Genomic DNA, 25,332 nt, shown 5'->3' on the forward strand with positions numbered 1-25,332 from the left:
GTGGTTTTGGGTCGTCGCCCCTACCGGCGATTTTTAGTTGTATTCGCACACGGGGCCTCCTTCTAAATCCTCTCAATACAGTGGGGAAAAATGGCGCTCCCTCCCTCATCACAGATGAAAAAAGTTGACACGGTCGGAGGCCCTCCCCGCCCGCACAAGGTGAATGGGTTGACTGGACGGCCTCTTTCTGGTAGAGTCAATAAATTTGTGGAATTCAGCGCCTACTGTGCACCATCCTTAGTGGAAAGTAGGTGAACTGTCCCCCTCCGCCCCACCAGTTGAATAGTAAATTGCACGTTTAGTCCATCAAGTCGGTGTAAACATAAGCGTTGGCCACCCGCACTGTCTGCTTTTTTCGCATAAAGTCAATGCTACTGGCAATCCCCGCAACCAGACCATTCTGGCAGACCGCGCTCCCCGCCTTGCACCAAGATAGAACAGTAAATTTGCCGGCCGTTCCATGCATCCCATCAGAATTGTATATCTGCCCGCTATTCCCTTCACCCATACAAAGTTGTACACGCCCTCGCCTCTCCCGCCACCAAAAGAGAATTGCTTACCCGTCCGTCACTTTCTTCTCCAACCAAAAAGAATTGTATATCTGCCCGCCATTCCCTCCACAAAAACAGAATTGTATACTCGCCTGCCATTCCCTCCACTCAAGCAGAATTGTATACCTGCCCGCCATTTCCTCCATCCGAACAGAATTGTGTATCTGCCCGCGAATCCCTCCACCCAAGCAGAATTCTATATTCGCTCTTCATGCCTTTTACCCATTGAGTGTTTTATACCCGCCCGTTATTCCCTCAATCCCAACAGAGTTGTATATCCGCCCGACATTCTCTCTTCCACCCATAGAGAGTTGTACACCCCTCCCCCACGCGAATTCCACCTCCCAAACTGAGTTATATATTCGGCCGCCACTCTGTCCTTCATATATACAGAGTTTTACACCCCCTCCCGCTAGTCGCTCCACTCATGCAGAGTTGTATAGCCTCCCGCCATCTGTCTTCCACACATACGGGGTGGTATATCCACTCGCCACTGCTTCGTCCACCCAAACAGAGTTGTACACCCTCCCGCCACTCGTTCCTCCACCCATTAAGTGTTGTGTACCCGTGAGCCACTCTCTTCCCATAAGAAGTTGGATATCCTCCCGCCCCTCCTCAACGTAGGCGCCAATTCATGAATGATAAAATCGTTTGCCGACTTCGTATAGTAAAATGGCGTCTATCCAGCGGCACGAACATTTTCTTATATGGCGCGTGATTGTGCGCTTAGTGAATGTTAAAGCGTGTGTGAATGAAAATGTGTTTGCTTGTGTGTGCGTACTGTTAGTGTTCGTATCTGTTTGAATAAACGTTAAATACCAGAAATTGTCTCGCATGATTGACCGACATTTGTTACAGTAACCCCGAATGTTGCAGAATGCAGTCCACTCAGTTTCTTGGCATAATATTAAATTATGAACCGATTAATTTCAAATTTTGGTTTAGTACGTTATTATTTAATGTTTTACTTGTATAGTTTGTCCACTTATGCAAATAAATCTTTATTACTTTTCCAATTACCGTATGCTTTTGACGTTTTTTGCAGTGAGAAATTGTTTCGTGGACTGATGAAATTGTTGAAATTGAAAATCTGCAGTTGTATATGCAAACGATTTTTAAGTAATAGGTTTTTTCGAGAACAGGCTTTCATAAACGGCGAATGGGTAAACTCGTCCACGGAAAGTACATTTGCGGTTTACAATCCAGTTGATAATAAAGTTGAGTGTTTTTTTTGTTAATTTTGCGTTTGCAGTATCCTTTTTTCAGTCGATTGCTCATGTTCAAAATTGTACCGTGCACGATGCCCAACTTGCTGTGAACGCGGCAGCGGACGCTTTGAAAACATGGGGATTCACTAGTGTACCTAAAGTGAAGGAATTTTTTAATTTTCACATATCTGTTGTTCAGTTCTATTAATTTTATTGATAAAAATATTGAACCGGTAGTTTTTTCCCATTATCCTGTACAGTAAATAAATTTCTATATTTTGTATCGGCATCCATATATCAAATCAAATCGGAGAAAGTGCAGCTCGTATAGTTCTTTTTTGGATATTTTTATCAGTTGATAAAAACATATGTGCAATTTTTATGAAATTTTAAATTAGTTTTAATGATATTTTTAGGATCGAGCAGCTATTTTGCAAAAATGGAGTTCAATACTTGTGGAGAATGTAAATGTTTTGGCAAGTTTACTTACCACAGAACAGGTAGTTAAGTTTTTGAAATAGCTGTGAACTGTTACGCTTTGCAAGATCAAGTTTAGATTAAAAGCATTGTGAATCATGTTTCAGTTGTATAGAAAAAGCAAATATATGTATATATATATATATATATATATATATGATTTACGCAGGGAAAGCCGCTTGCCGAAGCACGGGCAGAAATTCAATATAGCGCTTCGTTTTTTGAATGGTTTGGTCAAGAAGCTAGAAGAATATACGGCGACATTGTACCAGCAAATCAGCTGGGACGTCAGCTATTCCATTTTCGTGAACCTGCAGGAGTTAGTGCAATGATTACACCGGTGAGTGATTTTATTTTTGGACAATTTAATTAGTTTTTTTATCTAATTTTTGAAATAAACAGTGGAATTTTCCTGCTGCAATGATAGCGAGGAAAGTGGGAGCGGCCATGGCAGCAGGTTGTACTTGTGTGATCAAACCGGCCGAAGATACGCCATTATCTGCGCTTGCTTTGGCAGTGGTGAATTATTTATTTTTTTTAATCACTTTTGAGAATTGAAGCTGAAGAATTGTAATACAGACTGCTGAAGCAGCCGGAGTTCCTAAAGGGGTTTTCAATGTTGTGCCGTGTGATCGACGAAACGCTAGTAAAGTTGGCCAGTTGTTTTGTGAATCAAAAGACGTGTCTGTGATTTCTTTCACCGGAAGTACGGCCGTGGGGAAGGTATGATTCATTTCAATTATTTTCATTTATGGAAAATAATTGAAATGTATAATTAATGCAGCTTCTTCTGCAACAATCTGCAAATACAGTGAAACGAGTCTGTTTGGAATTGGGAGGCAATGCACCATTTATTGTATTTCCTTCTGCTAATTTGGACGCGGCTGTGAAAGGAGCAATGGCGTCGAAATTTCGATGCAGTGGTCAAACTTGTGTTTGTGCTAATCGGTTTTTTATCCACGAAAGTGTCCATGATGATTTTGTGCAAAAGTTGAAACTTGCTATTGATCATTTGGTTGTTGGGGACGGAAAGTTGGAACGTGTTACTCAAGGGCCATTGGTCAATGAGAAAGCTGTTGAAAAAGTACAGATGAGATTGAGAGAGAGAGAATTTTATTTGTTTTTCATAACTGCATCATTTGTCTGTCTTCAGGTGCAACGTTTGGTCGATGATGCCGTTTCGAAAGGAGCTTGTTTAGTTTGTGGTGGATCAAAGCATCCTAAAGGAGATAATTTCTTCCAACCGACATTGTTGACAAATGTTAATAATAAAATGGATATTGCGAAAAATGAAATCTTTGGTCCAGTTGTTCCTATAATTAAGTAAATTAAGCGACCAGTTCAATTTCTACTGTAACTTTGCTGAATTTGCAATTGTTATTCAGGTTTAATTCCGAAGAGGATGTCATCAATATGGCAAACAGTGTTGACGTTGGTCTGGCTGGTTAGCGTTGTTATTATTGCAGTTTTGTTATATAATGATGAAAAATTACTTGGAAAAGTTTAGGTTATTTTTATTCGGAAAATTTGCAGCAAATTTTTCGAGTTGCGCGACGTTTGCAAGTTGGAATGATTGGCATAAACGAAGGTGTAATATCCACGTGTGAAGCTGCATTTGGGGGCATAAAAGAATCAGGTCTTGGACGTGAAGCGTCATATTTTGGAATCGACGAATATACGCAAATTAAAACAGTTTGTCTTGGTGGAATTTGATTCTTTTCCTTATGGTAAGCTTTGAAATGCACAATTTTCATCTTGTCATTTGTGTATTGTTTTAGTTCAAAATTACAGTAGCTCATGTTTGAGGATGGAGTCTATTTTTTTGTTGAATAGAATTATTAATTTGCTCGTGATCATATACAAACTTTTTCAACATAGAAACAATTCTAATGGGCATGTTTTACTGGAAATCCCATTGAATGAGAAATTCCAAAATTAGCATAATATGACAAATTGTAAAAAAAAACTTTTAAACTAGAATAATCAATTAATTGTTCAGCATAATCTGTCACTTGTTGAACAGTGCAACAGCATATATGAAAACTTGAAAATGTTTAAAAATAAAGAAAAATGTTTGGAACACTGCTGTTGCGCACATGATACAAAAGCAATCAGTGAATAAGACAATCGGTGAGCATGCATCTTTCTTTCTTCATAAGATTTGTAAACAAAATTATCGCGAAATATTATAATGAATGTGAAATTTGTTTGACTATGTAATTAATATTGTACAGTTTTGGTGAATGGCAACGCCTAATTATATTATGAAGTGGAAATCATGATTTGCAAATTTCAAGCAGTTCATATTTGTCGAAGCATAAATTTTCAAATATAATCAACTGAGATTAAAATTATAAAAATATTCCGATGAAATTGAAAATGAAGAAATAATGTTTTGAAGAAAAATAGTCTCTGCTCATGTTAAAAATAATTTAAGTAACTTTGAAAGAAAGTAAATTTGTAAAGATTATTTTATTCTGCATTTCAAGAATATTATTAAAAATTATTTATAAAAATGAAAAAAAATTTTGTTTCTACAAAGGTTGTCATTATACAATTACTTAATTGTTATCTTAATGTTTGCATGTTGACATGTAAGAATGCATGTTTGACATGATACTTTTTTTAAAAAAGCTTTGAAATATAATTTTTAAAAATCAGTTAATGCTAATTAACACTTTTTAACAGAGGACACAATTTAGGCATATATAATGAAAGAAAGAAATTTGCGGGAATCAAATTTTATCAGTGAAAAAAATTGAATTGCTTCAGCATTTAATTATGCATGATGTGAACAGTAAAAGAAAAAAATTTTTTGTTACAATACAACGAACAGTTGCTTTTTTTTTATTTGCTAGACACGGTAATTTTGTTAATAGAATCAAACGTGAAAATTACAGAAACTGAATTATAATTATTTGTTGCTTACAAAGCGTAATTTACTTGTAATTTCACCGAATGGAGAAGTGATATTTTTTGTTTTGTCCAAAGAAAAAAAATTCTGCAAAATCGTTTTAATGCTATCGCACAAATGGAATTTGCAAATATTGGAAATGAAATTTTTTTGAAACTTTCCCCAAAAAAATGAATATTGTAAACAGACAGAGCAGAGTTTGCAAAATCATGCAGGCTTGTAACGCAGATGAATAATACAACAGAGCTCGAGAAGAAGCTGAATAGCTAACTTGAAGTTGCATTTCTTTTTTTTTGCAATTTTCAAATTTGAACAATATTTTTCAGTCAAACTTGCAATTTGATTTGATTAATTTGAATTTTTGAAAATTCGAGCTGTCATTTGAATCGAACCAACAGAAAGAACTGACAGATGCGCGAATGTCTTGAATTTGCAGTTGATTTTAAAAAGTGATTTTCTGCTTTGCATCCGCTTTTTCTGCTAAAGAACAGTTTTGCCAAAATGTGAAAATTGCGCAAAATTGAACCGACAACAAAAAAAAGTGTTGTTTACTTCGTTTATTGATTGCAAATGATAAAAATAAAATATGCAGAAATCAGTGTTGATATTTTATTTTGAAAGTGAAAAATGTTGTGTGCATATTTTAAATCTTTGATCTAACCGCCGAGCGTTGTGCTGTTGTTGACAGCTTAACAGATGAAGAGCACAGTTTCAAAAATAATGATAAAATTGATTTCAATTTTATCACAGAGAACGACTGCTCAGGTAATAAACTATTTTATGCATTTTTAGTTTTTTATTGCGTCCATTTGGAAAAATTTACTTTCAATTATCCCACAAGAAGAGAACACTTTACATTTGTTGCTATTAAATTGACAAAATTGCTCCAAGGGTTTTCATATTTCTTTTTTTTCTTTTTACACTTTTGATAATAATTATTTAAAAATGAAAAAAGAAAACTCTTTTGATAAAATTAAAATGAAAAACAAAAATGAACAAAACTTCACTTGCATATTTGTTGTTGTTGTTGTTGTTGACAATTAATTCTATAATATTAAATATGAGAAATTAGCATTTTAGCGTCGTGTGAAAATTAATAAATGAATGAATGAATGCTTGCAATTAGCAGAATTATGATCAATTGGAAAACGACACAAATATTACCATATTCACAAGTTGGAAATGCAATAACAACAACAACAACAACAACATAAAATATCCCTTTTTAACAAAGTTATCATCATCGTGAAACCAAAGACATGCGTGCTATGTGAAAAGAAAATTAATTAAACTTGAAAAAATTCTTAAAGCTTATTTTGTTACAAGCAAAAAAATAAAGTACAACTGTATCATCCATCCTTTATGCAAATTGAATAATAAATTAAAATGAAGTTAATTCCAATATTTTAAATACACTTTTTTTATTAAAAATAATTTAAATAACAAATATTTTCAAGTAAAACTTTATACAAAAATTATATTATCTATTCATTTATTTTTTGTATTAATAATTTTTACATTTTCTTCTCCAGCATGAGTAATTTACGTCAGTTTTAACAATGTTTGCGTCAGGTTTAGATATTTATTGAAATCAATATTGCCAGATGCTTAAGAAAATGGGTCGATCTTAGCTAGTTGAACATTTACGTAAACAATAAAAACGTTCACTACAACACTTGGGAATATGAAATTTACCAAAAATGTATCTAATTAATTCAATTTTTATTATTATAAATTTTTACTGGAAATTTTATATTTGATTAAAAATTGTCGTCTGTTCTTGTCGAGCATATTAAGAATATTTGGATATGAATTTGTAAATTTCTTGTCTGTTTTCAATTGAAATAGTCAATTTTTGCATATTTTAGTGCAGTATAAAAGTAGAAAAAGCAAATATACGGCAAGATACAGGCAGTTGATAATAGGTAAGTATTGATATTGAAGGTAGAAAAGGTGATTCTGATGAAAAGATGTGTATTTTTCTTCTTTTTTGAATAAATTTGTATGCATAAAAGATGAAACAGAACACGATACAAATTTATCAAGTCAAATTGTCAGTTTGAATTTTCGTCAACAGGAAGGCAAAAATATACGTAAATGAAAATAAATCATCAAACGGCGGCCAAATGACGACATCAACGAAGAAGAAGAAGAAGAAGAAGCAATTTAGGCGCTAATTGGGAAAAGGGAAAAGTTGTCAGTTGAAAGCCAATGTCCACAATGCATACAGATCAGAAAATGTTGTCACGTGTCAGGCGTGTCGGATTTCAGATCAATTTATTAATTGCTTGTCAAATCATTCGGCTGGAATTTTTATTTATTGTCTGCCAGGAAAACTTATCCGCTGGCCAAACAGCCAAGCTGAACCTTATCGACCGAGATTTTGATTTTCGGTTGCTTGTTGTAGTAATCGAATAATATGAAACAACAGAAATTTGCCTTTGTGTTGGTAAAGCTAAAGTCCTTGAAAAAGTGAAAAATGTTACTATTACAATCAAAAAGGATATATAGAACAAGAACAATCGTCTTCTTTTCATCGGATGATTTAAAATTTAACCGTGCCCTACACATCCACGCATAATGGAGCAGAGTCTGTTAGTTTTCAATTATTCATCGTTTGTCCTTTTCCCGTATTTCAGATGTGCACTTTTCCCATCATTTTTCAAGATCACAGATGAAACAGATTTTTAGAACATGCCACGCCGACCTTGATCACCAGCCAGCCAGCCAACTTGTTAGCAAACAAGCTGCAAGTACGAGTCGTGCTGGCATTCGTTGTCGACAAATGAATGAACAAAAACTGTACTGAAACAGCAAAAGCATAATTTATTTAACAACATCCGCTTGAATTATATCATTATATCGATTGTTTAGAATATTGAAGAAGCAGTGGTCAAAAATATTACCGGCCTCGACTAAATATATATATAAGACCACTACATTTTATTCATTGTTGTTAAACTTTTTTGTATAAATTTTTTAAATTTACACAAAATTTATAATAGAATAGAATAGAATAGAATATTTTGTGTATTACAGTGCATCAATATTGTGAGCGGTTTTCAGATATCAGTTAGTTTGTATGCAAACATCGAAGTAACAGAAGTAGAAAATTGTAAATGATTAAAAGCCGTTTCCGCTGTTGTTAACCTGGTAAACGCGTGGAAAGTGAAAGATCGATCAACATCAATTATCCGTTCCAAAGAAGCATTCTGTAAGCGATCTGACAAGATCTGAAGCGATGATTAGCCGACAACAACTGCTTTGGAAGTGAAAGACAAGACAATTCTTCTTCCAAGAAATCCAGGTTTTTTTTTCTTTCCTTTCATTATTTTTATTCATTATTATTTTTTTCTTCGAGCAATGAAATGTGAACAATTAAATAGGCAAAAGCAATAGGGAAAAGGAATGCTTGCTGCTTTATGCGCATACGCGCGCATTTTCCTTCCCATTCAGTCAAATGTTGTCTTATTAATGTCATTATTATATTAATATTGTTCTGTATTTCAGCATTTCAACAAATTTGCAAAAGTCGGTCGATCTTTCAATAAATTTCCAATTTACATTTCGACGGCTGTCGACCATTTTCAATCATGCGCTCAACGCGCGTCTACTGGTCAATGTATGTCCAACATACCCAACGGACGGACCGACACAGACGCATGCGTTCCATGTACTTGTTGTTCAAGAATAATCGATTCCAGCATACCTCGATCTCATCATCGACGTACAAATAAATGAACTAACGCATTCTGTCAACTTCAGAAATTGAATCTCGACTGCTTCACTTCAGGCAGGTGAAATTAATTTCTCCATCGTCCTGTTCTAGTAGTAATAGTAGTAGTAGTGGTGATGGTGGTGGTAACTTGCATCCCGTAGGGCTTGGTGATTGCTGGCCGCTTGATCACTATCATCTCTATCTCCTCAGTAGCAATTTTCAAAGTTATGCTGTAAAATAAAAAAGTGAATATAAATAAAAAATTATTTTGCAAAGAAAAATTTTATTTGTCATTTGTTACTTATAACTTTCTCACGACAGAAAATGAGTGTTTCATTCATTTACTTCAACTTGCACGTATAATTCAACCTTTTATGTTGCAACGTTCATAAAATTGCCCTTTCATCATCAGCAGATGTTATTTGATTTTTTTTTCAAAATTTAATTTTATTGTAACACATCAAATTAATTTCAATTGCAATACGATTGTATAGTGTAAAAATACAAATTCTATACAATTGTAGTAGATGTTCAAACATCCGCATGGCTAAAGAAAGCGTACGCTTTGTATCATACGTAAGGAATATTTATAATTTGATTTAACAATCAACAGCAGCAATTTAAAAAATAAATACTGCACAATGATATATATATATATACCTTTCATCATACATGATAGGTTATTTTTTTTGAACAATTTAAGAAATTGAGAAATTCATGAATAGCATGCAGCTAGCTAGCTTCCTTTTGTTAATAAATAAACTTTTGAATGAAATTCAGACTTCAGACAAACAGGCTCGCTCCATTGTCACCCAAATTACACACATGGTACGATGACACAGGCTCCCGCAGAACAACACCTGCGCATTTAGAAGAGAATTTAATAGTGAGCTTGCCGAAAGCTTATTTGGCGTTAGCTGTTCCATGTTTGCGCAGTATCTTCGCCGCTTGGACGGGAGTTGTAAATTTGTGTTTAAGCATCTGCAAAAAGCGACGACATATACCCCATTCGTGCAAGCTACGGCTGCTGCAAGCGAACATTGTGTTTCTGGCACACACAAAAGAGACGCACACACAAACAAGCGTCTCGCCAAGCGCATGTTATCGCGACAAAGCCGGGTGTGGCCGGCCAAAGCTCACCCATGCAACATTATTGCCAATTGTTATTCTCCAAAAAAAAGAAATAAATTCTTTCTGAATTCTATCAATTTCCATTTCCACTTTACAAGTTACAAAATATGATGAGATATAAACTTTTTTCAAAATTTCAAAAGTGATTGATTGCAAAATAGATGATTTATCCTAACTGAAACTCATTTATGCTAATACGCTACACAGTGTAAATGATTGATTGAAAATGTTTCTTTTCTTATTAAAAAAAAAACAATTTGCTGCCATTCAACTTTCATGATAAAAGTTACTTCAACAGCTCAGATCGAAGAGAAAAAAAAATTATTTCCAAGTAAAAAAAACATGAATTTTGAAACTGTGCCAAAATATGCCATCAATTGTAAAAGTTTTCTCACGTTTTTTTGCAAACAGTTTGTATTTTTGCAAAAAGTAAAATTAAAAACTGGCACATATGCTAAAAAGCGTCACGTCACAAAGCTGAGTAAACCGATTGCCAGTTAGCCGAGCTGATTGATCTGATAAAAACAAAATTTTCACTTGATCACTTCTTGACAAACACAATGATTTGTATATTTTGAAATTTGAAAAATATGTATCGTTTTAAGAAAAAGAAATAAATAGCAAACATACTGCTTGCTGGTCATTTGTCATTCTTTTGTCCGATCAGCTATTTTCAAATTCACGAAACATTCAAGCTTCAATCAACAACAGCAATTTTTCAAATATATTGTCAAAAACAAAAATATATGTGTATAAAATATTCGAGAGAGAAAAATAGAAAGTAAAATCATTTTCATATTTCACTTTCTTGTCTGTCATCATTGCTGTGCTTTGCATATTTGATAATGGTGAATATTTTTTTTTAGATTGTATCAATTTCAATTATTTCAATTTTACGTTTATTTTAATAATAATAAAAAAATAAATTCAAAAGCTCTGCTTTCAGTGGGCGACAAGCGCAGACAGACAGGTCACGCAAAAGTTGTCCCACGCGAATTTTGCTTATTAACTTTGTGCTTCAACGATGACAGAAAGATTTCAAAAATCATCGACTAATGATGATAAGCAAAAATGTGAAATAAAGAAAAAATGAATAAATAAAAAAAAGTAATAATAAGTTTGTTGTTAATGATGATATATCTATATGTGTTGAATTGAAATTTTTAAAAAAAGTTGCAAAGAAGCAACGAAAAAAGAATACAAATTCAAATATAATTTTCTTTTTTAAAAGCTGTTCTCTTCCAATGCAAGACGGCATTGGCAAATGTGAAACCGACCGCTGTTATGATTCATATTCATAAATCAAAATACAACACCAGCTGCAGTTGACTGTATTTTCTTCTATTCATGTTTGATCGATTGTAAAAGTTGTTTGCAAATTATAAAAGCTTCCATTCCAATTGATCCACGCTGTGTTTGTGTAAAATAAAAATTTGAAAAAACAACAAAACAAACAATTGTTAATTTTTTTTCTTGTAGCATATTTTGGGAAATTTATTTGTGGGACAAATTCTATTCTCAGTTCTTCTTTTTAGTATCCGATTGGATTGAATAATATTCACTATTTTTTTTAGTTTCAAATTTTCACTCAATTAGATCAATTATATAATGAAAGGACGCCAAATTTGGAATTGGATTCGCAAGGTCGTTCGGTATAAGCATTGATTGATTTTCTGCTTCAAACGTCAGGTGCTTGAAACTGAAGCTTAAATAAATGGCAACTGGATGACCAAAAGAGGAGCAATTTTAAGCCACTAGCACACATAGAGACAGAGCAAAAGGTTGGAACGTGGTTGTGAAATGTTCCAACAAAATAGACAATAGGTTTTCTTAAATCGAGACAAAAGCTAGCTAATGGTCAACGGCGCGCCGGCAGATGCAGTCTGGTCGGCGCCAATTGTAGTCCGGCACGAGCCGCGCCGCGGGTTATCGAACCGAAGAAGACCAGCCGACCGGAACTCAGCTTACCACAGCTTCATGGATCCATGCCGGGCAGGTGTTTGCATAATCTGACCACGATTGACGCCACCATCTTTGACGAACACCTGAAATGTTCAAACTACCCTCGACCACTGTCCATCTACTACTCACTGTGCATGCCACGCACGGTTCAGGCAGCTGTGAGTCGGCGGCCGATCAATAACCACTCATTCATTCATCCGACATTACCTTTTTTTCCCTCCTCTTTTGATTTAGTAATTTAACCGTTTTTTCCTCTTTTTATTAATATTGTTGCAAAATTTGAAAATTATAAAATGAAAATTATTATCATTTCAAACTTTTCCAAAATGTTAAACTTCATATCGTCTCATTTATTTCAATTTAGTTCAATCGTCGTCACAAAATGTCTTGTCTACATGTGTGGTTTATGTATGTATGTATGTGTGTGTATGTGTGTTTTGTGCAAGGCCAGAAACTACAACACCAGTATTAACTGACCATACGCCAGGTAGCGCTACAATCGCCTTCCAAGCACGCGCGTGTACGCGCCAACGGCGTAGCAGCTGCTTGGAAGCCTGTCGCCTCTGTTGACCGCCAACGCTAAGTCAGTCATTGGTGTCCAGTGCAGTCGCAAAGGCCGGTTGTTCGTATTTGCCCTCTAAGCTGCGACAGCTTCGCAATACAATTCTAATCTGCACCTCTTTCAATTTTTTGAGTGAGATTCTAGTCATTGTGTATAAAGAAAATTTTTCCATACTCATATACATACAAGCATCTATACTGCAGATACATACTTGTATGACATATGTGTACATAAATTGTTATATATGAGTAAATACTGATATAATATATATAAATATATATATATATGTAAATAAAATGGCGGATGCAAGTCGTGAATTTCTGGTACATCGATTTGTTGAAGAAAGTCGTCAACGACAATATCCCAACGGTACAGATGGTAAGGTCTGTTCATCAGACAGTGAAGAGCAATCGGAATGCGGTTCAGACAAAGCTCCTCCGAATGTACAAATTCCCGCTGTGGGTCCGTTTCCATTTGGTGTGCCGTTTCCAAATTCGTTGCAATTAGCCGCAACTTTGGCATCACTTGGTCAGATGGGTTTTTTACAGCCGAATTCAAATGGTGCTGCGGCGGCCGCCGCCGCCGCTTGTGCACTTCCGTTTTTATATCCGCATCTTTGCCAAAGTTTATTGGCATTGCCAAACATGGGTCTGTTGCAAGAAAATCCGTTACAACTGCAAGAAGTGCCGGTTACGCCGAAAGCATCACCAGAACCACAAGTACCGGTCAAAGTTAATCCTGCTCCGAGTCCGAGAAAACGTTCGGCTACAAAAGTGAATCGTGGCTGTCAAGCAGATAACAATGCTAACAGCAACAGCGGCAGCAGTAATAACAACAACAGCAAAAACAACAACAATGGGGAAAGTGCAACGAAGAAACAGAGAACTATTCGTCGTCTGCAAGTTGACGAAGAGACCACATCACCAGTATCCGGTATGTACATACGCGATGCGAACGATGTTCCACCGGAATTGTTGAACAAAAATGGAGCCAGTGCAGAAGAGCTCGAAGATGAGACAGCGCTTTGGGTAGAAGCCAGCGAAGAAGCTCGAGCCGAGTTGGCTTTGATTCCAAACCGAATAGGCGATTACATATGCCGACTTTGTAAAGTTCGTTACGAGGATGCGTTCCGGTTGGCTAGACATCGCTGTCCACGCATTGCACATCAAGAATACCGTTGTCCAGAATGTTCCAAGGTTTGATTATTTAAATGGATAGATTATGCTTGCATAAATAAATACATTTGTATTTTATAGGTGTTCAGCTGCCCGGCTAATCTCGCCTCACATCGTCGTTGGCATCGACCAAAGGATAAAGTGAGTCCACCACAAAGTGTGGTGCAAAACACGTCCATCGAAAGTCCATCCGTTTCAACGCCTGTTGAAGATGATATAGCGGTACCTGAAATGACTGCATTTTCTACAAATTATGAATGTGAACTTTGTGGAAAACGATTTGACAGTCATCGATTACTGCGCAACCACGCTATTCGACATACCAACTTTGCTATTCTGCCTACCGATGGGCAAGACGATCAAGAATGTCAGTGCGCAGAGCCGGGATGTGAACTTTGGTTTCCTGCTAAAGATCTACTGGAAAAGCATCGCAGTGCTGCGCATCCAGCATCGCAAACTCAAAAAGTGTAACGGAATGAAGGAAGATTCAGAGAAATTATTCAGTTTATTTTTGTTATTATTTATTTATTTACTGTTGTTGTTGTTGTTGTTTTCGCTGCTAGTACTGCTATTACTATTATTGCTGTTGTTGTTGCTCTTTTAATTTGGTGATCGAATTGATTATGACGACCAAACCGGGCCGGTTGTCATATTCAATTTTTTCCCTTCGTATAATAGTTTGTGTCTGTGTGTTTCTGTGTCTATGTACAGATAAATGTGTGCGTATGTGTGTTTGTATGTGGGTGGGTGTTTCTGTGTATTTATTTAATGGTATATAAAAATGTTCGCTTATTCGAGTTGAGTTTGACAAAAATGAAACAGATGCAGCAAAATTTATTTTCAATTAATTGTTCATGTAAAATACCAACAATCAGTTTCTGATTGTTGTAAGAACGTTATACGGATGTATGTTGTGTCTGCGCGTATGCATGAAATGCTCAAATGATCTATCGGTATATTGAACATCATTCAGAGATCAAATAAAACTTTCAACCATTTTCACTATGGTTGTTAATATGCAAATATATTCTTTTTTACTGTGTCACTAAATGCCATAAGATGGAAAGAAATGAGCAGGGTGGATTCAACAAACATGCTGCTGCTGATCATCGTTACAGTTTGAAAAAGAGACGATCTTTACATCAACTGAACTGTATGTATATGTATATATATATATATATTGAAGCTTTTCCAATGTAAATGAGAATTTCAATAAATAAGATGCAATGCAATAAATAAGCTGTTGTTGTATTGATTGTACAGAAATTAATCATCATTTCCAAGCATGAATCCGATTGAATCACTGGGAAAAGATTCGTTCGGGTCGATTCATTAATGCTTGTGAAAGCTTTCGGTTAATTGACGACCGCTTGTCCACACCACATACACGCATGTGACTTGCATAATCTTTTCTTCACGTTTTACTTTTATATTTTCTTTTATCCTTTTGCAAATTTTATTACACAAAAATACCATAAATTGAATAATGCAAATATGTATTTCAAACAAATGCAAATTTGCAAATATTTTTCAACAGTAATGATCACTGTTAATGCCGATAATGCATCTGTAGTGAACAGGCTTGTTAAGGAAAATTGTGAAAGATATTTATTTTTTATTTATTACAAAAAAATTTTTTTAAAAACATTTTTTTCTTTTTCACTATTTTACATTTCTGAATCAACGTTGTGCTTATTATTATTCACTGCAGCGGCAAAAAGCAAGCAGGAAATGAAAGGAAAAAATACAAAAAGAAAGAGATAGAGAGATTGAAGAAGAAGGTGGGAATGAATGAATGATCATTGTCACTATTGATTATCAGTATCGTTCTTATTCGGAAGTGAAGAACACAAAAAAAAAGAGTGAAAAGAGAAATTATTAATAAATTTCCTACTTGCATCAAGTCTATACTTGGTCTATTTTTGTAAAGCTAAAAATAAAAATTGAAAATGTAAATAAGGAAATGGGAATTTTTCAAAAAAAAATTTCTCTTCCTTCACGCTAGCATTGTTCAAAATTATTACGCTCATCAAACAACAAAAAAAGAACAGCTATCATTTTGGGATATTCAACGACACTTGTTTGCATTTGTTTTTTTTGTACATTTGCATGAATTTACAATGAAAATATATTTAAAAAAAAAGATTTTCTTTTCCTCGTATGAAAAAAATTAAACTGTTGTTGTTGTTGATGGCTGTTTATTAGCTGGATTGTTGCCGAGAAGATTTGTTAAAGAGAAGCTTTTTGAATACTGGGATGTAGATTAGCAACGATCGATTAAAGAAAGCAAGCATTCAGCTTTTTGGTCGGGGTCGTTTCCGTTGGTGAGTGGCAAAGCTTATAGAGGGGTAAGAAGAGAGAGAGGGATGGAGGGTAGAGGATAGAGGGTAGAGGATAGGGGAGGAGGGCAGCTGTCGGCGTGTGATTAACAATCGCCCAAAGGAACAGAAGGCGAATAGAGAGCAAAAGCAAGAGAGAACGAGTGTACAAATGCCGTTCAACCGACCGAACCGTGAAACAACGATATGCTCGACAATTGATCGGCCAGCTTTAGCCAAAGGACATCTGAGGTCAGACAGAACGTGCCTAAACAGACGGCCATGGGCCAGCAAATTTTATGATGATGATGATGATTATACTTTTTTGCAAGACCACTGGCGTTTTTACCACAGCATACAGTCTGTACTGTTTCCGGACCGCCGGCGATGGTGATTCCACCAAACCAACAGCAGCAGCTGTTATCGGAACGGGATGCGTGAATTTGGCACGTGCCGGAGCTCGTGCTCGACCCAAGCTGACCTCGACCACAAAGCCGCCGTTGAACAGCTGCTCGACCAAAAGCAGCTGAACAATCCCATCGACCGACCGTTGACCAACAACAACACTGGCGCCGCCCACGCGTGCAGCATTATTTACAACTCTAGTAGTTGATTATTATAGACCATTGCTTGACCATTGTCCGACAACAGACGTTCCGAAAACAACAAACAACAGCACCTTGACCAAATCACTCTTCTGTCCACATATTCTGCAAAAATAAATCACTGGCGTTGAAAATCAAAACCACCACCCAAGCCAGCAATTTTCACATCTTTTTTATTGAAAAGTCAAAAAAGAAAAGTCAATTCTGTAAATATGTCCATAATATATTTGCCATTTTGATCATCACGTAATAACGATAATATAAATTGAAAATTGTTGAGAAAAATATTTTCAAAAAAATACAATCCAATCCAATACAATACAATGCATATATAGTAGAATAAAATAATTACTGGAAGAATTTTCTCAATTTCAAAGCATGAATATTAAAAATTAAATTTTTTTTTCTTTTTGATTTTTGAAAACATATGCAAATCAACATTTGACGACCTTCATTATATGTACAAAAGTGTGCGGTCGTCAAAAATGTTCAATTAGCAAGTAGCATACTGAGCAGTTGTGTATGAAGCAGGCATTTGGGCGCCTGCTGGCTAGCTTGCGATGGTTGGTTCTTCAGGTCAACGAACAGAAAGACATACTGCTGCTGCTGCTGCTGCTTTTCCTTTTATAAAGCAGATGGTATGTATATTCAATTCGTCCCTGTTACACACATTTGGCAAAATATATTATTGACAAAAGGGAAAAAGTGCAACTAAGGTCAAATAATCGACGGAAAAAGCTTTGTTCAGAAAATTTTCCAAAATTCAAACTACTATTATTCAAGTAAAACGTTGCCCAACATTGCACAATTGAAATTTCACCTTTATTTTACACTGAAAAAAAATTAATAAAATAAAAATTTAATCGAATATTCGATATTAATTTTTATATTTTTTCGAAAGATAAATTAATAAATACTGAAAAATGAAAAAACCAATAACAACAACAACTGAGCAACTCTGTTTCTATTTTTCCACTGTTGTACAGTATAATTATGAAACAAAAAAATAATAAATCCCTTTCTATATATATTTTTTTCTCTTCTCATTTCAAAGAGAGAAAAATGCCAATTTTGATAATGAAACATTTGCAAGCTTGTGCAAAAGCCACCTGTTCAATAAAGGATGCAAATCTGCAGCTTTCTTCAAATCGGGTCATCGGCACAGAAATTGATCATCCCCTGAGGGAAGAAAGAGAACGCAAGGCTTTCAGATAGTAGGGGGTGGGAAAGGAAAGAGTGATGGGATGAAGGAGTACAGGATAGATAATTTGCTGAAGCTAACATTTACCGTACCAACAGCAGTCAACATTTTTCCCTACCAAAGAAGCAGGCTTTTCGCTTTTTCAACAATGCAAATATACAATGATTTAAATAAATAAATAAATATATATATATGTACATACACATGTGTATTATTGATTTCTTTTCTGCTTAATCTGCAGTCGACCTGCTGATGCGGATGATTTGCAATTATCCGTCAATTTCACCTCTTTTAATAAAAAGGAAATTGTCTGTTTGAAAAAAGCGTCTGACGTGATTTTTCTTTGGTTTTATCTTTTAAATTTATCACACATATCAACATTTCCAATTTACTTTTATAAAAATGAATATTCAAAGAAAACAAACTATCCAACACAGTACATGAAGTTATTAATAATTTTTTAATTATAATTTTCACATTTTAATAATAATAACAACTTTAGTGATGATTAATAATAATAATAAAAACAAATTAGAAAACAATTCGGTTAGTTTAAACAGCGCCTGCTGATTTTGTTTGCCGTTTTGACAGCTTATAAGCGTTGACGTGTTGCTTTGCGACGATGTCAATAAAATGACGATAAGTGGACAATGGATATTCGGTTGATAATGCAAATAAATGCCAAAAGAGAAAGGGAGATACTGAGAAATGAAAATTAGATATAAGAATAACCATTTGTGAATGAGTTGAAAGTTCGGCAGAGTTGAGATGTCGCGTTGCATGTTGCAAGCAATAACAATCGTCTTCTCCATCTTGATGTTGAACATCTTGCTGAACGAGATTATGATAATTATGAAATGGGGTAATATTAATTAAAATAATCGATCGGCGAGGTTTTGATGAAGAACGCCGTTGACTGAATAAAGTGATTTATTTTCTGCACGAACGAAATCCCCGGGCATGACGACCGTTCACCTGAGTCATAAACATTTCCTTTACAATAGTTCGCATTCGACAAAGTCGCTGAGCCGGAACACAGGCGGAGTGCCTACACGACGTCATGCAATTCTCAACTAGTAAACAACTCCTTCCTTTCTTTGCATAATATAAGAATATATATATATATATATATGTATATAAGCTTTGCGCTCTACTCCAATTTCACTACAATCAAATTTATGAGAATCAATTACATTGGTTGCATTGAAGCTATATTTATGTTAAGTGAAAACTTTACACACCGTCCATCACTTTTCCATCCATGCATTTCATAAAACATTAATACAAAAAAGTATGTTAAATTCAAAAACAAGTAATGCACTTATTCAGTTGTGCTAAAAATAAAACATTTCAAAACAGATGCAATGATTTTCTTGAAATTATTCTAATATTCAGATCATTATGTCATATTGACAGAATTTCATCTTGCAAACTGACAAATTTCAATTTTTATATGAATTTACAAAAAAATTTCAATCTAAATTTGATTAGCAGTTTTTTTTTGAAAATCAATTAACTGAAATATGATGATGAAATAAAAATAAAATTTGCAAAATTTTTCAAAGTTGATTTACAATTTACATTTCAACAACATCAAAACATTTTTTTAAATAAATTTGCAAAAATAATTGATGCTTGAAAAGAATATTATTTAACAGCTATCGATTGTAAATAACTGACCATTTTTTCTCTTTTATAATTAACTGTGAATGCACTCCTTTGAGGCCAATTAAAATTTTTACAATCGACAAAATAAAATTAAATGGGAAGAAAAAAAAATAAAAACAAAGGTCACTGATAATTAATTTCAAAACTTAAAATTCATAAAATAAATAAATTTTTTTTCTTTTCTTTTTTGCAATGCAATTGATTAAATAATCAAAGAAAAGCAATAAAATCAGTTTATACTGCAATTAAGTGCTAATTAAAAACAGAAGTGATGCACAACAAATTATATCGTTGGAGCATTTTGTTAAAAAAAGCAGATGTTTTCCAACATCAAGGTTGCTTACAATTGTAAATTTTTAAAATAATAATTTAAAACTTAATGTTGTACTTTTTAAAAAATACATTTCTTTGTTTATTTGTACAAATCAATATTACAATCATTTGCCAGGCGACAAGCAGCTGTCCAGCTAAATAGCATACGAACTGTGTGTGTATCGTTGCCATTGATTTCAATAATTGTTATGAATATAAAAATATCAATGACGTATGTCTAGGTCAAAGCTGAAAAATACAATATTCTTTTCATTATTCACTGGCACTAACAATCAATCACTGGTGAACAGTGTGCAAACATTTTCTACTTTATTTAAATGAAAATTTTGAAGTAAAACAAAATGGTAGAATTTTTTTCATTCAATTCCATTTTAAACATATCAGACAAATTTCATCATGACAAATGAACTTCCATCTAGCCTTGCGAACCAACAGTATTTCATTTGAAAACTTAAATTTTATTTTGTTTAGATTAAAATAGATCAAAACGTCACTTTTCGTAATGAAATTCTACAAAATAAAATACTATTTTTAATAAAACAACAGAAAAATATTTTATGCAGTAAAATTTTAAATATTAAAAGAAAATGTCATCAATGTCCTTTAATTATTAATAAATATCTGCGTACTTGAACATAATTTGAACCATTAATTACAGAAAGTGGTTCATTTCCATGCGTAGTAAGTAGATTGTTGTGCAAAGTTTACAACTTTTCTTGCAAATGAATGTGCCATTCATAATTTCCGATAAAAGATAATACAAGTCACTAAGAAAAAACATTTTAAAAAATTAACCAGAGCAAAGTAAAAATTCAAGCAACCAACACCAAAAGTTGAGGAAACAATTATAACAAAAAAAACGCCTACCCTATTCGTAAATTAGTGCTTCAAATTCATTTCATCAATTAAATAATAAAATTCGAGGTTCAAGTAGTTAATGAAAATCAATGCAACTCGAAATAAATAAAAAGAAAATTTAATTAAATAGAATGTTATCATAATATTAAAATTTGTATGCAAAAATCAATTACAAACCATCTACCTTTTTATCAGTGCTACTTTATCATTTATTCCTTCGCCCAAGAAACAACGAAGATTTGAAAATTAAAACTGCAATCTGCACGATTTAACTAATTCAAGGTAAATGTAACATAATACAGTATCAGAGATTGAAAAGAAAAGCAAAATTATTGAAGAATGAAAAAAATAAAATGAAACCAACCTTTGAGCAAGGAAGAAAATGTCCAGTCAATTGCATTTTTACTGTTCAACATAAAGTAAATTGAAGTTCGGCCTATTTTGTAAAAAAATGCTTCAAAATATTACACAACTAGAAGCTGATTGTTGTTGAATTTTTTCACTGCTTTCAACAGAAAAATCTTTTGAATAACTTTACCAACAAATAATAAAAAGTTAATATCAGTATGGATTACAAAGCGTGATTATGATAAATATTTTTAAACATAAACATAAACATAATATAATATATCGTAATGTTTACACTTATTTATTCGTGAAAAGTATTACAGTTTTACAATTGGTTGGCAAGGACACTGCGTACTGTATAATGTAACCTAATTGTTCTTTATACTGTTGATGAAAGAATTCGAGAAATGGTTAGTGAAATATTGTTGGTGCTAACGTTCCAATGTCTGATTGATAAAGTGTTAGAATTGGGCAGCATTTTCCCGAAAAAATGAAGAAAATAAAAGTATATCTAAAAAAAGAAAGAAAGTTTGCTGAAGAATTTCAAGAGTTGATGAATTGGAACATGAATTATAAATAAAATGCAGAATGAAATGGAAAATGCAAAAAGGAATTATCAATTAATTTTTTGAAATTAAATATAACAGGGAAAGTGTTTGATCATTGCTTTTCGCGATTCAAGCAAACGTTGGTGATGATTTCGAATGCGAGTCCAAGTGGCGTGGATTTTGTCGGAAAATTGTTCCCTTTTCAATGCATTGAATTTGTCGAAAAATACGGCCATTTGAAATTGTTTTCGATCGACCAGTGGCAAATCGCTCACATGATAGCCACAATAGAGAAAGCTGTGCAAAAGCATTCCATCGATTGCCAGCTTGTCAGCCGCCAGTCGACGTCGGAGATTTTCAATTAGGTGTACTGTAGCGGTTGAAAGGGAACAGTTTCCCCTGAAGATGTGCAAAAATTGTTCAATAACGTCGAAAATATTTTCAATTTTGTCCCGTTTTTCAATAAGCAATTGCAAATCATCCAACGTCAAGCGTCGACTGTTGGTTGTGTCGTGGGAAAAATTTTCAGCCAACTCCAAGCTAGGCGAAGGAAGCAGAAGCATTGTCAAATCGGTTTGGGCGCTTTTGTTTTCAGTTTCAATTTGAATCGAATTGTCAAACTGATTCGACAATTTGTCCAACATTTCAACTGAAATTATGCCAGGGGAAGGATTTTCAGTTTCGCTTATTTTTCCATAATTTTTATTCGAATTGTCCAAATCGGAGCAAGCTTGTTGATTTGGGAAAGGATTTACCATATCTGATGGAACAATGTTGAACTTGAAATGCAAAGTTGCATCGTCGAACCAATTGAACAACGGATTTTTGATCAAATAAGCCGGCTTGGAATAGCTGACATCCGAACGTGCGCTGATTGGTGACAATTCAAAATTGTGCAAAGTCAATTCTTCTTCAAATTGCGGTCTACTGTTGTTATGCAAATTTGTATTGTGCTCAATTTCCGAAGCTGTACTGCTATCTGAAAAGCGTCTCAGGCGGCGATGTTCGGCACGATTGCGAATTTTTTCTTTGATCCTCTTTTTTGATCTTGTTCTTTTACACTCATCTAAGGATGGAGAACAACACTTTGTTGACATTTTCACCGTTTTGTTGGCTGAAATCCAGCAGCTAGGTTCGTTGACGCTAGCCAAAAAGGGGATAATTTTGACTTCTTTATTTAACAAAAAAAAGGATCTAAACAAACAAATAAATTATAATTCTTTTTCAGTCCGCTAATTCAAAAGTACAGAATTAAAAACGACTAGTGAATTTCAAATTTGAAGTTCATGTGCAGTATAATAGTATGCAGCAAGCAGTATAATAGAGAAAAAAGCTATTGCCAATTTATTTTTCTGTCTTTGCTTTATTTTGTATGCATGTATATAGCAGTAAAAGGCAGATGCTGTTCAAGGAGAATAAGCAAATAAATAAAATAAAATTCAATTGTCTATGAAAGAAGATGATTAAGATTGTGAATGTGAATAAACTTTTGTTGTACAACTTATTTTGTATAACAATGCAATCTTATTTGAATGTAAAATGGTTGAAACGTCGATTAAGGTAAATTTGAATAATAAAAAAGCAGAATTTTAAAATGTTTATTAATGTTGAATAATTTTTTTGATGATGATGAAAGTTTCGTTGTTGAAATTTTATTTTCTTGTGTAAATATTTCAGTTGGGCAAAAAATTTAAATAAATACTTACTTGCCTATTTGAGAGAAGAAGCTGTAGAACAAGCAGGCTATTTGCAAACTTTTTACATTATAGCTTGTGTGATTAGCTTGATTTCGGTTGAACACTGCTGTGATGATGCATTTATTTTTTGGTCCATCGACTGCATGTGGTAATAGGAAATGCTTAGCGTTATAGCTTTGAAACACGCGAGCTACACTTACTTACTTACTTACTTACTGGCCAGCTAGATTATTGAAAGTTGATCAATGAAAATGGCTACAACTAAAAGAGAAAGCTTAATTGGGCACCCTGGAAATATTGATTTGAAAAATTTTTCCAATTATTCAAATGGACATATAATTTTGTAGAAATAAAATTTCTGAAAGCTTGTCAATTCGAATTGCTCAAGTATTTGAAACACATCTCAAAAAAATCAATAAACAATTATTCAATTAAGCAAAAGTGGAAACAGTTTTATTCCAAAATCGTTGGTCACAAAATTATTGCTTTGCAACTAATTCATTTATACTTTTATTGATATTTTGATTCTCAATTCCAAAGCAGTGAAAAATAGAATTATTTTTCAATTTCCATCCATGCCTGTGAAAATAATTCAATTTTTAAATGCATTTCAAAATCAACTGCTCATTTCATCGTTCAAAACATGATTATAAACTTTAATAAAAACTACTAAATCCAAGTAAATGTAAAGAAGTATTTTTAATAAAAAGGAAAATTTTCATAATTACTTGCATTGCAAAGTGTAAGTTGCAAATTCTCTTTCAAAAATAAATCAAATAAAATATATGAATGAATGAATGAATGATTCTTTTTGAAAAATATCATCACCAATTTCCAAGCAGTTTCCAAGCAACAAACGTCAATTCTATCCTTGTTACTTTTCAATTCAAATTCATTTTGCAAAATTTAATTTGAAAAATTTAAACAATCATAAAAATTGTGATTTATTTCAATTGTGGTGAACAGTAAAGTGTTTCAAAAAGCAATTCCAAAAAAAATATTATATACTATTTTTAATTCAAATAACCAAGCTTGAATAAAAGAAAAAACCAACAAACATGAGTTAGTTGAAACGTGTAACAAATATTTACAAATGAGCATTTTGAATTCATTCAAATTACTAAAAAAATTTTTTTTAATAATTTAAATAGTTCACAAAAAGCGGAAAAAAGTAATTTTTTTTTCAGGCAGACTTAAAAGTCATCATCACTGCTGTCGCCGAGAAGCATCGTTTTGTCAGTTTTCAAATCATCCGCCAAATTCTTCAACAATTAATTAATTAATTAATTCAACAGAAATATGTTTTTTATATTCATATAAAAAATACAGAAAGATACAAATTAATTTACTCGAATTCGACGTCGCCGACGTTTCTTCACTTGAGCTTTGACACACGATCGAATGCATAGCAATGATAATACCGATACAAACGCACAAGCAATGCCAACAATAGCGGGAAAAACAATTCCATGAACATACGGTTTTTTCTTTTATTAATTGAAATGACAATTATAAAAGTTACATTCTCAATTTTAAAATCATAAAACTTACCATCCATTCTAACACCGTAGTTCGCAATTTTCCCACTGTTGTAGTATCTAAATGTAAATTAAAAAGAAATTAATTGAACGTATCAAATAAATATAGTCATTTCATTAGAGAATAATTTTTCCATTGCAATTCATTAGCATTTTTCATATAAATAATGTACCATTTAATTTCAGAACGGTCATCAAATGACGTTCATCAACATCGGCAGAAGCAGTTGCATTGTCAGCATTTTGCTTTGTCGAAGAGGTAGTTTTCAAATCTGTTTGAGACACTGTTGGATACGAAGGTGGCTGACGAGGTCTACCATTGAAAACTTCTCGTTGTTGTTTATCATCAGAAAATGTTGTAGCAAAATTTAAAGAAAAAACAACGAAAAACACGAACAACCGCCACATCACTGCCCAAATACAGTGCTACTGGATTCCTTCTGCCGACTGTTGTTTACATTTCTAATGCCGTATTTATGCACACCGTAATCAGACATTGAAGAAGATTTCATCTATAAAT

General features: G+C 33.6%; 8 protein-coding genes across 8 annotated transcripts; 4 read left to right on the plus strand and 4 right to left on the minus strand.

Moving 5' to 3' along the window:
- Window positions 1-1,465: 1,465 nt before the first annotated feature.
- Window positions 1,466-3,949, plus strand: Tsp_07602 (succinate-semialdehyde dehydrogenase). Its single transcript, XM_003380998.1, has 10 exons — window positions 1,466-1,768; window positions 1,818-1,919; window positions 2,176-2,259; window positions 2,406-2,576; window positions 2,639-2,755; window positions 2,816-2,959; window positions 3,021-3,320; window positions 3,390-3,559; window positions 3,622-3,680; window positions 3,744-3,949. The coding sequence occupies exons 1-10, from the start codon at window positions 1,466-1,468 to the stop codon at window positions 3,947-3,949; spliced, it is 1,656 nt and encodes a 551-aa protein (XP_003381046.1).
- Window positions 3,950-8,558: 4,609 nt separating this feature from the next.
- Window positions 8,559-10,066, plus strand: Tsp_07601 (hypothetical protein). Its single transcript, XM_003380999.1, has 5 exons — window positions 8,559-8,612; window positions 8,661-8,877; window positions 8,916-9,092; window positions 9,393-9,444; window positions 9,649-10,066. The coding sequence occupies exons 1-5, from the start codon at window positions 8,559-8,561 to the stop codon at window positions 10,064-10,066; spliced, it is 918 nt and encodes a 305-aa protein (XP_003381047.1).
- A 1,541-nt stretch (window positions 10,067-11,607) lies between these two features.
- Window positions 11,608-12,203, plus strand: Tsp_07600 (conserved hypothetical protein). The gene is made up of 2 exons (XM_003381000.1): window positions 11,608-11,651; window positions 11,840-12,203. Exons 1-2 carry the CDS (start codon window positions 11,608-11,610, stop codon window positions 12,201-12,203), a joined length of 408 nt encoding a protein of 135 aa, XP_003381048.1.
- Window positions 12,204-12,819: 616 nt separating this feature from the next.
- Tsp_07599 (insulinoma-associated protein 2) lies at window positions 12,820-14,169 on the plus strand. The gene is made up of 3 exons (XM_003381001.1): window positions 12,820-13,296; window positions 13,405-13,719; window positions 13,780-14,169. The coding sequence occupies exons 1-3, from the start codon at window positions 12,820-12,822 to the stop codon at window positions 14,167-14,169; spliced, it is 1,182 nt and encodes a 393-aa protein (XP_003381049.1).
- Window positions 14,170-16,284: 2,115 nt separating this feature from the next.
- Window positions 16,285-17,778, minus strand: Tsp_07598 (hypothetical protein). Its single transcript, XM_003381002.1, is given in 6 exon segments — window positions 16,285-16,616; window positions 16,641-16,726; window positions 16,744-16,789; window positions 17,131-17,242; window positions 17,442-17,453; window positions 17,731-17,778. 6 exon segments carry the CDS (start codon window positions 17,776-17,778, stop codon window positions 16,285-16,287), a joined length of 636 nt encoding a protein of 211 aa, XP_003381050.1.
- A 255-nt stretch (window positions 17,779-18,033) lies between these two features.
- Tsp_07597 (conserved hypothetical protein) lies at window positions 18,034-18,884 on the minus strand. Its single transcript, XM_003381003.1, has 4 exons — window positions 18,811-18,884; window positions 18,555-18,738; window positions 18,381-18,523; window positions 18,034-18,163 (listed from the first exon to the last, which is right to left on the minus strand). The coding sequence occupies exons 1-4, from the start codon at window positions 18,882-18,884 to the stop codon at window positions 18,034-18,036; spliced, it is 531 nt and encodes a 176-aa protein (XP_003381051.1).
- A 2,779-nt stretch (window positions 18,885-21,663) lies between these two features.
- Tsp_07596 (hypothetical protein) lies at window positions 21,664-22,674 on the minus strand. Its single transcript, XM_003381004.1, has one exon. It carries the CDS (start codon window positions 22,672-22,674, stop codon window positions 21,664-21,666), a length of 1,011 nt encoding a protein of 336 aa, XP_003381052.1.
- Window positions 22,675-24,467: 1,793 nt separating this feature from the next.
- Window positions 24,468-25,220, minus strand: Tsp_07595 (conserved hypothetical protein). The gene is made up of 4 exons (XM_003381005.1): window positions 24,986-25,220; window positions 24,826-24,872; window positions 24,624-24,761; window positions 24,468-24,536 (listed from the first exon to the last, which is right to left on the minus strand). The coding sequence occupies exons 1-4, from the start codon at window positions 25,218-25,220 to the stop codon at window positions 24,468-24,470; spliced, it is 489 nt and encodes a 162-aa protein (XP_003381053.1).
- Window positions 25,221-25,332: the final 112 nt, after the last annotated feature.

The sequence above is a fragment of the Trichinella spiralis genome (assembly GCF_000181795.1).
Source record: "Trichinella spiralis strain ISS 195 chromosome Unknown Scfld2, whole genome shotgun sequence".
Taxonomy (NCBI): Eukaryota; Metazoa; Nematoda; class Enoplea; order Trichinellida; family Trichinellidae; genus Trichinella; species Trichinella spiralis.

What these genes read in the sequence shown, in the direction of transcription:
- Tsp_07602 (XM_003380998.1), top strand. Translation starts at nt 1,466, where the DNA reads ATGAACCGATTAATTTCAAATTTTGGTTTAGTACGTTATTATTTAATG. An exon ending in CTGCGCTTGCTTTGGCAGTG is followed by an intron (nt 2,756 to 2,815) that starts GTGAATTATTTA and finishes ATTGTAATACAG; the next exon opens with ACTGCTGAAGCAGCCGGAGT. An exon ending in CCAGTTGTTCCTATAATTAA is followed by an intron (nt 3,560 to 3,621) that starts GTAAATTAAGCG and finishes ATTGTTATTCAG; the next exon opens with GTTTAATTCCGAAGAGGATG.
- Tsp_07596 (XM_003381004.1), bottom strand. Translation starts at nt 22,674, where the DNA reads ATGTCAACAAAGTGTTGTTCTCCATCCTTAGATGAGTGTAAAAGAACA.
- Tsp_07599 (XM_003381001.1), top strand. Translation starts at nt 12,820, where the DNA reads ATGGCGGATGCAAGTCGTGAATTTCTGGTACATCGATTTGTTGAAGAA. An exon ending in GAAAACGTTCGGCTACAAAA is followed by an intron (nt 13,297 to 13,404) that starts GTGAATCGTGGC and finishes ACGAAGAAACAG; the next exon opens with AGAACTATTCGTCGTCTGCA. An exon ending in GTTGTCCAGAATGTTCCAAG is followed by an intron (nt 13,720 to 13,779) that starts GTTTGATTATTT and finishes TGTATTTTATAG; the next exon opens with GTGTTCAGCTGCCCGGCTAA.
- Tsp_07600 (XM_003381000.1), top strand. Translation starts at nt 11,608, where the DNA reads ATGAAAGGACGCCAAATTTGGAATTGGATTCGCAAGGTCGTTCG. An exon ending in TGGATTCGCAAGGTCGTTCG is followed by an intron (nt 11,652 to 11,839) that starts GTATAAGCATTG and finishes TCTTAAATCGAG; the next exon opens with ACAAAAGCTAGCTAATGGTC.
- Tsp_07601 (XM_003380999.1), top strand. Translation starts at nt 8,559, where the DNA reads ATGCTTGCTGCTTTATGCGCATACGCGCGCATTTTCCTTCCCATTCAG. An exon ending in CCTCAGTAGCAATTTTCAAA is followed by an intron (nt 9,093 to 9,392) that starts GTTATGCTGTAA and finishes ATACAATTGTAG; the next exon opens with TAGATGTTCAAACATCCGCA. An exon ending in GCGTACGCTTTGTATCATAC is followed by an intron (nt 9,445 to 9,648) that starts GTAAGGAATATT and finishes AATGAAATTCAG; the next exon opens with ACTTCAGACAAACAGGCTCG.
- Tsp_07598 (XM_003381002.1), bottom strand. Translation starts at nt 17,778, where the DNA reads ATGACCCGATTTGAAGAAAGCTGCAGATTTGCATCCTTTATTGAACAG. An exon ending in GCTTCATACACAACTGCTCA is followed by an intron (nt 16,790 to 17,130) that starts GTATGCTACTTG and finishes TCAATAAAAAAG; the next exon opens with ATGTGAAAATTGCTGGCTTG. An exon ending in CGGACAATGGTCAAGCAATG is followed by an intron (nt 16,617 to 16,640) that starts GTCTATAATAAT and finishes CAACTACTAGAG; the next exon opens with TTGTAAATAATGCTGCACGC.
- Tsp_07597 (XM_003381003.1), bottom strand. Translation starts at nt 18,884, where the DNA reads ATGACGTCGTGTAGGCACTCCGCCTGTGTTCCGGCTCAGCGACTTTGT. An exon ending in CGAACTATTGTAAAGGAAAT is followed by an intron (nt 18,739 to 18,810) that starts GTTTATGACTCA and finishes CACTTTATTCAG; the next exon opens with TCAACGGCGTTCTTCATCAA. An exon ending in AAACAAAATCAGCAGGCGCT is followed by an intron (nt 18,164 to 18,380) that starts GTTTAAACTAAC and finishes ATAAAACCAAAG; the next exon opens with AAAAATCACGTCAGACGCTT.
- Tsp_07595 (XM_003381005.1), bottom strand. Translation starts at nt 25,220, where the DNA reads ATGTGGCGGTTGTTCGTGTTTTTCGTTGTTTTTTCTTTAAATTTTGCT. An exon ending in GACCGTTCTGAAATTAAATG is followed by an intron (nt 24,873 to 24,985) that starts GTACATTATTTA and finishes ATTTACATTTAG; the next exon opens with ATACTACAACAGTGGGAAAA. An exon ending in GTCGGCGACGTCGAATTCGA is followed by an intron (nt 24,537 to 24,623) that starts GTAAATTAATTT and finishes TAATTGTTGAAG; the next exon opens with AATTTGGCGGATGATTTGAA.